Here is a 13,034-nt window from a genome sequence, read left to right on the forward strand (position 1 = left end):
AATAAGCCTATTTCTTATATAAACCAGCTCATCTCTTAGAAGTTTTCCATTGAGTCTCTTTATAGTAATTCATTAAAGAACATCACCATGAGATGTTGTGAGCATGAATGAGCACTTGTGTGCATTTACATATCTAATAATGTCATAATAAGTACAAACAAAAGACATATGAAAATGTGGCAGATGTAAGCAGGAGTACCTTAGTCTCTGTGCGGCGTGTAGTTCCATCATCTGAGGTAACCACAGAAACATGAGAGGTGGGTGTGCCAGGGTCTTCCTCTATGGTTACAGTCTCCTCTACAACCTCCTGGGGCTCCTGCATCATGGCCAGTGATGTCTGGTTACTGGGGCTCTGCTCCTGTGGGACAAAGCAGAGGATGGTGGTTCAAGGTCAGAGGTCACTGCTGTGGGATAAGCTGGGTGTTCAGGAAAACCTTTTTACAGCTTTGAATGATAGACGAGGGAATATTTTAATATTGCTAACCCTTTCTACTCTTAAGAGAGCATATAGCAAAGGAATGACTCGAGCAGGCACTCAATGCAAGGACTTGTCTGATTCAGTATAGTGAATGTAGTCAGAAGCAGTCTTTTTTAATGAATCATTGAAGACGACTCATGAATTTGGGAGTTAATGATGAATCAGTCTGACAGTAGCAATATCTATTCCTGAATCAACTCACTGAACCAAATCAATGTGACACACGTTTCAGTGATGTCCGTCTCGAAATTAAAGGAAAGTTTATGTAATTACGTTATAAGAAACTTAAATGAGTATCATTACTGATTGGTTGCTCATACAATAACACACATATATACATATACATATACATACACATACACTGAACAAAATATATAAATGCAACACTATTGTTTTTGCCCCCATTTTTCATTAGCTGAACTCAAAGATCTAAGACTTCTTCTATGTACACAAAAGGCCTATTTCTCTCAAATATTGTTCACAAATCTGTCTAAATCTGTGTTAGTGAGCGCTTCTCCTTTGCCGAGATAACCCATCCACCTCACAGGTGTGGCATATCAAGATGCTGATTAGACAGCATGATTATTGCGCAGGTGTGCATTAGGCTGGCCACAATAAAAGGCCACTCTAAAATGTGCAGTTTTACTGTATTGAGGGGTCCGGGGGGGCCCGCAAACCAGTCAGTATCTGGTGTGACCACCATTTTCCTCACGCAGTGCAGTCCTCTGCATAGAGCTGATCAGGTTGTCCACTCCTCTTCAATGGCTGTGCGAAGTTGCTGGATATTAGCAGGAACTGGAACACGCTGTCGTATACGCCGATCCAGAACATCCCAAACATGCTCAATGGATGACAAGTCCAGTGAGTATGCTGGCCATGCAAGAACTGGGATGTTTTCAGCTTCCAGGAATTGTGTAAAGATCCTTGCAACATGGGGCCGTGCATTATCATGCTGCAACATGAGGTGATGGTCATGGATGAATGTCACAACAATGGGCCTCAGGATCTCGTTACGCTATCTCTGTGCATTCAAAATGCCATCAATAAAATGCACCTGTGTTCGTTGTCCAAAACCTGCACCTGCCCATACCATAACCCCAACCGCCACCATAGGCCACCCGATCCACAACGTTGGCATCAGCAAATCGCTCACCCATACGACACCATACACGCTGTCTGCCATCTGCCCTGTACAGTGAAAACCGGGATTCATCCATGAAGAGAACACCTCTCCAAAGTGCCAGACGCCATCGAATGTGAGCATTTGCCCACTCAAGTCGGTTACGACGACAAACTGCAGTCAGGTTGAGACCCCGATGAGGACGACAAGCATGCAGATGAGCTTCCCTGAGATGGTTTCTGACAGTTTGTGCAGAAATTCTTTGGTTATGCAAACCGATTGTTGCAGCTGTCCGGGTGGCTGGTCTCAGACGATCTTGGATGTGAAGATGCTGGATGTGGAGGTCCTGGGCTGGTGTGGTTACACGTGGTCGGCGGTTGTGAGGCCGGTTGGATGTACCGTCAAATTCTCTGAAACGCCTTTGGAAATGGCTTATGGTAGAGAAATGAACATTCAATTCACAGGGAACAGCTCTGGTGGACATTCCTGCAGTCAGCATGCCAATTACACGCTCCCTCAAAACTTGCGACATCTGTGGCATTGTGCTGTGTGATAAAGCTGGACATTTTAGAGTGGCCTTTTATTGTGGCCAGCCTAAGGCACACCTGTGCAATAATCATGCTGTCTAATCAGCATCTTGATATGCCACACCTGTGAGGTGGATGGATTATCTCAGCAAAGGAGAAGTGCTCACTAACACAGATTTAGACAGATTTGTGAACAATATTTGAGAGAAATAGGCCTTTTGTGTACACAGAAAAAGTCTTAGATCTTTGAACTCAGCTCATGAAAAATGGGGGCAAAAACAAAAGTGTTGTGTTTATAATTTTGTTCAGTGTATATATACACAGACACACACACATACATATATTTATATATATACACACACACACACTACATTTTATATATATATATATATATATATATATATATATATATATATATATATAAATAATGTTTTTACAATAAGTCAGAAACTACATTTATTTGTATTTTATGTGTGTATATATAAACACACACTAATGAATTAATGAAATGCACAAATACACGCGTATAATATATTGTACTGCATATATATATTCTACTGCAAAAAAACTGAATTATACAGAAAACCCTGGAGTGTTGAATCTTCTGCTTAAGAGAGAGAAAAAAAGAAAGCTCTTGAGACCTCATATCATCAGGCAAGATGGTAAAAACAACAAACAAACAATCAAAAATAAAATGCTTCCTGAAGCTACAGCACTTGTAAATGAAAATATGAAGCAAAGTTGGTTGAGGCAACTGTAAAAACACTACAACTGACTCAAAAGAAACAACAACAAACACTACAATCAGTCTGGGTAGAACTGTGTGTGTGTGCGTGTTGGCAGAGGCCACAGGAGGGCCAATGAGGGATGATGCCAGAGGTAGCCATTTGTTTTCCATCCATCTTTGAATGCATTAACAAACAGGCAATTTTTCATTCATTAGCATAGCGGAAGGCTTCAAAGTCTGCGCCAGGCCAAATTGATCCGTAGCCCGTCTCGCTAATCATTGACTTCTAGCCTTTCATGTGTCAGTATCATTTCTCTGTGCTGGCAGTTTGAGCGGCTGCCTGTCCAACCTCAGAACTATATTCTTCTAAGAGAAACTGAAGTCAAAAGAAACTTTTCCTTCCTTCTGGAGTGATTATGTTTTAATTGTTCCATTAATTGGTCTAAGACAGGAGTGTCAGTACATGAATTGATTGAAACCGATGATTGATGAGGATAAAAACATCTCAACTGAAGTGGCTCACTCCTAATAGCTGAGTGCCACATGGATTATGCAGGCGTACCGCACACAAACAAAGCTTTGATTAACTTTCTGACAGCCCAGAAGCAGACTTGAGCAGAATTCAATATGAGAAAGTAATGAGAGACTTTTAAAGAGCCTATTAGCACCCTTGTGAAAGCAGAGATAAATATGCCTCTTTTCAGCATGGATTTAATATGGGAATCATGGCATAACATGACAAATGAACAATGAACGTATCTTTCTAATGACGTTATGTTAATGAGAATCGAAACTGGGTCTTGGTTCCCCACATATGCTGGTTTCACTTCATGGTCATTTATTGTCAGCCTGAAGGAGCAAAATATAGTACTAATCTTTTCTTTGTATGCAATTACAAACACTCAAATTTAGTTCTCAGTGATATTTTTGAAACTCATGAATTCTTGTAATTGTCCGCTATCCGTAAATCATTAATATTAACATTAAGGGATACTTTTTTTTTTTGGAAAAAGCTGCGAGAACTAAAACAAATTCCAAAATTGTTAAAGATAAACATTTAAAGAGTAAAGAAAAGAGCAAAGAAAATATCTATGATGTCTCTGGGGACATTATTGGTTGAATTATCATGAAACGGAGGCTACATCAAACCACCAGGCACTGTCTAGAAAAGGTCGTCCCACAAAACTGTCTGCTCGAAGGAAGAGGATACTCTAGGGAGCAGCTTCAGAGAGGCCAACGATCACTTTGTAGGAGCTACAGAGTTCAGAAGCGCAGAAGAACAGAGTTTAAGGCAAATAAGAGTGAAAAGATGTTTGCGGGAAGGAAATTACTTCTCTATTGCAAAATAGCTCCAGATATTGTGCATCATTGTCTTGTTGTTCATTGAATATATCTATAGAATAGATTGTGTATCAGTATATATATCTCAATGGCATATATTTTTACAGGTTTTAAGGTACAATTAAAATGATTATTACAGAAGCTGGAAATATATTTTTCACTGCATTTTTGCTGTATTTTAACTCACAATTTTTCCAAAATTTATGCTTGTAAAAACAAGTGAAAAATGAAATCTGCCAATGAAAAATACTTTGCAAGATATATATTCTCTGAAAGTCTTGGTCTCTCATGCAGTCTTGTTTCTAAAGTAAAACTACCTTGTTTTAAGGACGTTCAGATATTCTTGCTGAAAAACAAGATCCACATACTGATTATTTTTTTTTATTAGTTTTTTTACCATTGATTGGCAAGCTTTAGAAATCCTTTAAAGCGCTGATTTTCTGTACTACAATAAAAGTTCCTTACATTTTAACCTCCTGATCAGCACAGTACTGCCATTTACCCATAAAGGAACCCTTATAGAAATATACAAAATCAAAATGAGATCTGTGGGAGACCCGGGGCCAGATCTAGTTTATTTACAGTATAAAAATAAACACATGACCATTACATCAATACCTTTCAGGATGTAAAAGTTTAATGTTCACCAGCCATCCATGATGTTTGCTTTTCCAGTGAAAATTCCCCTTAAATGATAGGGCAAAAGCCCATAAAAAAAGTATCCTCAGTCAGCGGACAGAGATATAGGCCAAAAAGCGCAGGCTGAGGATTTTGAAACCAACCTGAGCATCATTCAGTAGCGTCTTTATCACGGATGATCCGCACCGCATGGGGGAAATCTGCTGCCACAGATAGCAGCTTTGCCTCCATGACAACTACACAGGTGAACTCCTGAACCCACCATTGCGTTTGTGTGTGTGCTTGCATAGCATGTCTTGCATAACTGAGAGAGGAGTTTCTGGGCAACCCAACAGGCTTTAGTAAATGAGCCTCTTTTAATGCGTTCTTCCTCTAGAGAAAGACAGTAGACTGACAATAATTATAAACATCTGGGGCATGTCAATAACACATTAATCGCAGGTTTCTTTACACTTCCTTCTTACGGTAGTTATGCATGTAGTAAACGCTTCAACGTGAGAGTCTCTGAGCATTGAGAACCGATTCAAAGCTGTGGGAGAATCGGGTGTTCCTTAGCAACGTACCAAAGGCCGACTGTTAACAAGGACTTTGTTAATGTTAACTGTCACCCGTCCCCTCTGCGGGACACCTAAATTTACTTCACTATTTTACAATGAAATCCTAATCTAATCAAACTATACAAACGATATATCATTGGAAAGGTCTAAGACTCCCAAATAGATATTTTTCCACCTTTTTTGTTAAAAAATTATGTAGGAAACTAATAGATTAATTTATGACAAGAGTGCACCTGAAAAATCTACATCATAACAGGAGTTCTGACATTTTTCCTAGTTGCCTTTTTCCCTATCACGCTTTAGAAATCATAAGAAATGATTTAGTTGAAAACTTAAAATCTCAAAATTCATCCTTTGAAACCCATTTTAAAATCAGACATTGCATTACCATGGAAATGGTACATAAAAATCATGTTACAAAATGTTTTCGTTCATGAATTATAAACATTTAAGTTTGAATAGTGCTCTATAATCTCTATGTTCAAAACTGTGAGTGACAGTTAAGGGGTTTTAAGGAAACAAGCTAGAAAAAACAAGACCTCAGTTCACTTTGGGTTCCTGCACGAGAAATACAGAGGCCCTTTTCATGAGTGCTATATCATGTTTCAAAACCTCTTGTGTCGAATCTGCACATAATTGAGGGTTTGGTAATTGCACAGCATGGTTTCTTACTCAAAAGAAATATCAGGTGGGTTTTAATTTCATCTTTTTTCTTGCTAGGATTGACACAGAGGAGTGTGAGATAAACATCAGTCTTCCACAAATGGCAAATTGAGACAGAGCTGGAGAAGATAATACGAGACAGAGCAAAGAGAGCAGATAGGCAAATGAGAAAAACGATTGGCAATTAAAAAGCTTCTGAATAGCAGAGTCAGTCTGCTATCAGGCCTGTCCCTGATCCACACTGGATAGAAAGACCACCTGTCTGCAACATTTGTGCTTTTCACACTACACACCTCAAATACAACAACCAATGCCTTTCTAATTTCTTTAAGAGTGTCATTTTTTTTCTTTTTTTCCTTTGATGCATAATCTAGAAATATAAAGAGTGGAAATTAGGATTGGAGATTAGAATGTCATACTTAATACTGCTTCAGTATTTGGTATGCATGTTGAGTACACTATGCAATTTGTCTAGATGCACATATTAAGAGAAGCAATTTACAAAAACTGTACTATTGGCTGGTCACTGGGGCAAAACACCTGTGTGTTTCAGTACCTCATACACAACCTTTAGGTCTGGGGTGTCCAAACCTGTTCCTGGAGGGCCGTGTCCTGCAGAGTTTAGCTTGAACCCTGATTAAACACACCTGAACCAGCTAATCAAGGTCTTCAGATTCACCAGAAACTTGTAAGGCAAATGTCTGTTGGAGCTAAAATCTTCAGGAAGTTGGCCCTCCAGGAGCAGGATTGGACACCTCTGCTTTAGGTAGATAAGGTGTACTTTTAAGAATTCTGCCCCAGTGACAAAGTAAAAGCACAATTTTTGCACATCCAGAGCATACAGAAACTGTACTCAAAATGCATACTACAGTATACTGCAGAAATAGTAGTAAATAATACCAAATAACATCTGCCAAATCAGATTTTACATTGTGGAATATTTATCAATTGCATTGCAATTACCATTTCCTGAAAAATGAATGAACCATAATTAATGGACCCTTATCCCAGACTGTGATGACAGTCTGGGATAAGGGTCCATTTTTAAATGGTCAAAACAGGACAGAAAATAGCCAATTACTTATAAATTATGATGCCTTTTGATGTAAAAATCTTGATAACATTTTAAGTGGACCTCAGAGAACAGCACAAAGTAATAAAAGAGGAAGTCCACGACCCCTTTAAAACACTAGGCATCACACACCAGATTTTCAAGTAATTCTGAGCACAACAAAACTCATGGAGGACCATACACCTTGTTGCTAGGAGACACAAGACAAATTAATACAATTTGTGTTTTAAAATCAGCTCCAAATATCAAACATGTTTGATATCCTCTAACTGGAAGAAATCATGCCATGTGCCCATCATACACTACACAATTTAATGCTAAATCTGAGCAGACTTGCTCTGATTGATCAGGGAAAATTTGTGCAGTGTATTACAGCCTTTAGATTCATTTGTCTCCAATGAACATTTCCTGTTTCATTAATGTTTAACCAACTATTTAAAAAAAAAAAAACAGTATACACTGTGTACCCTGCACAGTATCCATTGAGTAGTAAGCTATCCCATTGAATGAAAAACATCTCAAATTTTCTTTTGATTCATTTGTGTCCGATTAATAGTTTCATAACCGTTAGCACAGTGTGTGACACACCATCAACTAACAATATCCCTCCGGAGAAGGTCAGAAAGATACAGAGAAGATTAGTTTTCTCACCTCCACTTTGTTCATTATAGTTGCCATGCATCACCTGGGCCGTGGCCTCACCGTCAGTAATGCATCGCGCTCTGACTAACAGGATTTCAGTCAGACCTCACGACTGCAATCATCTGAAAGATCTTACACAATTAATCCCTCTCCCAAGAGTGTTTGTATAACCTTGGGTCATACCAGTTTCCCAGCAGCTTTACTGCATCCATCTTCATGAACGAGAGTCACACCCGCCATGCCAGGATGCGACAGTGAGCAGGAACTGGCTTTCATTTCACTGCGCTGCACTTGTGGAAAATTGAGCAAATAAATCAGACAATTTAAAAAAACAAATTACTGAAAAGGTGGTACACAGATCTCCTCCAGATGACTGAGTGGAAGTAAAATGGAGGAGGGTAATTGGTCGGAGGATACACAATGAGTGACGAGAAAGCAGCCGAAGCCTCTGAGTGTGGTCCACTCAAGAGCAGCTCTGCTTCAGCCAGGCCTGAGCCAACCGATAGATGCATCCCAATGGGGTGGAATGATGCGAGAAGGGGGGGGGGTTTCGGGCTGAGGCATTCCACAGAGAGCCACAAGTAACGGATGGTCAAAAGCGCTTAGAGATGACGGCTAGCAGATAAGCTTGACTAAAAAAGGGATGGAAGGACGAGGGATGAAAGAGAAAAGGCGAGGTAGAGAAGCTAGCAGGCTGTAATGGCTCTGCTAATCTCTTTGTCCTCCTGAGTGATCCAGTGCCAAATCTCTATCCTCTTATCGTCTCCAAACACGGGGGCCTCATTTTAGACATTCCTCACACTTTGGCTGCAGCCGCTTCTCTAACAACAGCTTTGGGAAGCCGTTCTCTCGCTCCCTTGGCCACCCCTTTTGTTCTTTTGTTCCAGATTATCAGGTCTGGACAAAAAAACAAAAATGGTGAAGAACCTCTTTGAAAAAAAAAAATTGTATTTACTCAGCGAAGCACAACTTTTTGTCTGGCACAGGTTTTCAAGATTTGTTTGCATAATGAATAAAAATACATGATCTGCGTGATTCCATTAACCCCCCACCAGACTTGCTAGATGAAAAATATTTTTGCAATGGTAATTTTGAACATCTGGAAAGAATTAGTCACCAAGTATCCAAGTTACACCCTTCTGAAAGATTTCTGGCACAGCGTGGCTTTACAGCCGGGCTTGAAAAAGCACACTGTCGCCCACACTCTCACACTTTCACTCATATAATTCAGCTTACGGTCAAGCGCTCCCTTTCTGGAATGCAACCCTGACAACACAGCCAGAGCATATATCACTTCTGTTTGCCTATAAAACTTAGTAAACAGAGTAAGAAGAAAGCAGTGGGCAAAAAAGAAAAAAAAGAAAAGAAAAAAGAAAGAAAGAAAGAAAGAAAGAAAGAAAAGAAAATCTGCAAAACAAGAAACCTAAACCTTTCCAATATAGTACCAAAACAAACACAGGAGTTGGTTTGCTATAAGTAAAACCTGTTAAAAAAATACAAGGCAAAATATTCAAAACAGATAATCAAAACATTACACAACAATATCAGGTTAAAAGTAGTGTTGTTTTTGGCGGCCTGTTTTAATTTTAGTTTTAGTCTAGTCTTTGTGTGAAGCTGTCATTTTAGTTTTTATTAGTTTTAGTCAAGTTCATACTCTTTTTAGTCTAGTCAAGTTTCAGTCAACTAAAAGTCTGAGCATTTTAGTCTCATTTTAGTCAGAATTAACCATGACTATTTTCGTCTAGTTTTAGTCGACGAAAACTGATGACATTTAGTCTAGTTTTAGTCAATGAAAATTGTATTTTAGTCTCTTTTTAGTAATACAATTCTATTTAACCCAGTCAATATAGTATACGTACCTAGTACAGACAAAATCTAAATTTTCTTTTAGCCAAACCCATTTCCAACAAGGTTATCTTATTATATTATTGTTACCATATAGACTCAAGAATACATCCATTCCGGACACGGAAGATGCTCTGACTTGAATTTACAGCATTTATTTTACCAACCAAACATGTTAACATGTTTGTTGTCGTCTTCTAAATAATGCCGCGAGTGGGTCTTGAGGAAGTGACATCGCCTGCGTCTGCGCAGTGCGACCTGATACAGCCCCAGAAGTGACACAGGAAACAGAAATACTGCAAAATAATAATGGGCGCGTTTGACTTGAAGCAGCGCTGCGCAGAATGATCAGTGTATGACATCAAAGTACCGCGAGAGAGATAAGAGAGCAGACGGATCCTTATGCTTTCGAATTGCTCTCACGGTACTTTGATGTCTAAACTGATCATTCTGCGTAGCGCTGCTTCAAGTTGAACGTGACTAAACGAGACAAAATAACGTTATAACATTTCGTTTCGTCTCGTTTTGGTCACATGCACAGTGCCCCTGCATGAAATGGGTCAAGCAACTTCAGGCTATTGCTATCCAGGGTTTCAGAGGGCAAGAGCCCATATGGACGTACATCAACAACAGCGTGCACCGCAAATACTGTTTTTGTATGATACTTCTGGCTGCTAGTCAGCAATGTGGTCTCTCCAGGGAGAGGCGCTGGGAGCCTTTGCCAAGAGATAAGTTCACGCGGGGTCTCCGGGCTATGGCCATGTGCAGGAAAGACATGTGTTTGACTTCCTCCTGTCACTGCACTTGCTTCCGCGGTCCTGTTTGCTGCTTCTACCACTGAAGGTCCAGCTGTTAACAGATCAAATATCAGGCCTGGGGACCAACCAGCCTCTGAAACACAGTCACGCAGAGATCTGGATAGCGGCTGTGGACCGTCATGGACACTTTAACAGTCTGGGATGAGTGATTGCTCAGTTCACACATTCTGTCTATCACATCCTTATCTCGTCCTAATGCGCAGCCACTCAGAAGTGATTAAATCAGTGATAGACTTTATGATAGCATGTGTCTGTGCGAGCGAGTGAGTGAGCGGCCGCGTAAAGTCACACCAGTGAGCGAGCTGCCTCTCTAACACATGCTTCATCAAAAGGAAGGACGTGCTCTCATGGAAACCCTTGATTTACAGCACAGCTTGTATTGTGCAGTCAGATAGAGGCTGTGTAATATATCCAGTGACTTGAGAAATGCATACACACAGAGCTCCGAGCTCAAGGCAATCTATCCTGCTCTGCCTTGACCTGTTTAATGTGGTTATATTCTTCACAATTCTAAATTCATGAAGCCTTATGCATCACATACATAGATTTATAACAAATATCCATGTGAACTGTTCTTATGGTCATCCATCTCCCAGCTAAAACATTGTCAAGGGCCTCTCAGCACCTGAACTATACTTCACAAATGCTAAAAGCGACTGGCATTTCATGGCCCATTGACTAATGTGTTGCAGTGCTGTTCAGTGTATGCAGTGCACGGCTGGAGTGATCAGGAAAGATGTCTGGGAGCTTGATCAACCATCTGCACGTTACGGCGTCATGGAGACGGTGCTGTGAAATCGAGGAGCGGCCGGACGATCCATTAGAAACCCACTCGGCCCTGTCTGTTCCACTGAGATGTGGCTATTCATACCTCAAGCGAAAGGCCCATCTGTAAGTAATATTCTCTCAGGATCCATATGAGCCCTAAAAGCATAAGCTACATGAAGAAACTGGATCTGATCCTTGGGGCTTTGGAAGCAGCAGAGGAGAAAAGCTCCACGGCATCAGTTATTGTTACTTGTATGTTATGATACAAGATATTTATGTCTCTTTCTTCAAACCAATGTGCGTTTATTAAACAATGATTATTTGGAATAAATTGATAAATGTAAATGGCTTAAAGTCAGTGCAACTTGCTCTCGCTGTGAAACAAACTGTTTCAAAAACTGTAATGAATAAATCTAGTAGTATATGATTAAAAAGTATTAAAAGTAATATATTTCATTAAAAATACAGTATAATAATATTGTGAACAATTTACAATAACTGTTTTCTATTTTAATAATATATTACAAAATTTTAAAATGTAATTTATTTCAGAATTTTCAGCGTTATATGATCCTTCACAAATCACTCCGATTTGGTGCTGAAGAAGCATTTCTTGTTATTATCAATGATGAAAACAGTTACAATGCTTAATATCTTTATGGAAAGAGTTATAATTTTTTTCATGATTCTTAGATGAATGGAAAGTTTTAAAAACAACATTTATTTATAAATGTCTTTACTGTCACTTTTGATAAATTTAATGCATCCTTGCTGAATAAAAGTATTAATTCCTTTTCCAATAAATAAACTAGTCTTACCATTTTCTATTTTTAACCAAAAAAACAAGATGAACATATTTATAAGAACATGATCTATGTGCCCCCCACCCCTGTGTGAACTGCGCACATTTTAAAGGTAACAGACTTCTAAATTCTCTCTGTGTTTGCCCATATACTCATGCACAAGTAGCAAACAGAATGGGTTATGTAGTGTCCAGAGACCAGAAAGTGAAGAGACAGGCTGAAAGCAATGAGGCAAGATATAAAGAGATACACACAGAGAGAAAAAGAGAATAAAATAGACAGAGTTATACTTGGGCATCATTAGTTCTAATGCATTCCAGCCCACTGCCATTCAATTTCAGCGGCCCACTACGAAGGTGTGTTTGATTAGTGGCAGATTGGATTTTGATTTCTGGAATATTGCCTCCTAATTGCCTGTTTAGATTTCTAATCATAGATTAATGACACACAACAAGAGAGCTTGTGGATAATAAACCAATAGCTGAAGCGTAGCTAATTCATTCCCCCTACTCGGCTATGGAGAAAGAGTGCTCTTTCATTACGCAAAAACAAAGGGTATTATTGTGTGTGACTTGCTTTTATAACAATCAACGAGTCACTGTCGAGTGTTGCACAAACCGTAACCTGTAAAACATGGTCTTTATGAAAGTATCACTGAATCTGGTTTCATAATAAATGATCATTTTAGCCGCAGCTCACAGAAGTTACAGAACGACTAACAAATATTTCTGTAACAAGCCTGAGATGTGCCAGAGAGACTCAGTCTACACTGAGGCAATCAATCACTTTTGTAAAAACAAAACCAAATCTATAAATGCAGCTGAGGTGAGAGCGACCAGTTATGCTGGTATTGTTGTGCAATCTCTTAATATCTCATGAAGATATTTCTCATGTAGTCATAGTGTGAAGAAATATCAATAAATAAAACTACAGACAGCAAAGAAAATGTTTTATTAAATAATAAATGTAATTAATTGATTGAATTACTCGTTTATATTTTTTTATATAATTTTATAATTTAATTAGGGTTGCTA

General features: G+C 39.1%; 1 protein-coding gene across 34 annotated transcripts in view; it reads right to left on the bottom strand.

Moving 5' to 3' along the window:
* LOC306870898 (splicing regulator ARVCF-like) overlaps positions 1–13,034 on the bottom strand; it is a 201,784-nt gene that overhangs the window by 62,484 nt on the left and 126,266 nt on the right. For all 34 annotated transcript variants that reach the window (XM_079418461.1, XM_079418453.1, XM_079418459.1 and 31 more), the window contains one exon: positions 200–358. In XM_079418461.1, coding sequence (XP_079274587.1) covers positions 200–358 — 159 coding nt within the window. The remainder of the gene's footprint in view (positions 1–199; positions 359–13,034) is intronic.

This window comes from Barbus barbus (genome assembly GCF_936440315.1).
Source record: "Barbus barbus genome assembly, chromosome: 6".
Taxonomy (NCBI): domain Eukaryota; kingdom Metazoa; phylum Chordata; class Actinopteri; order Cypriniformes; family Cyprinidae; genus Barbus; species Barbus barbus.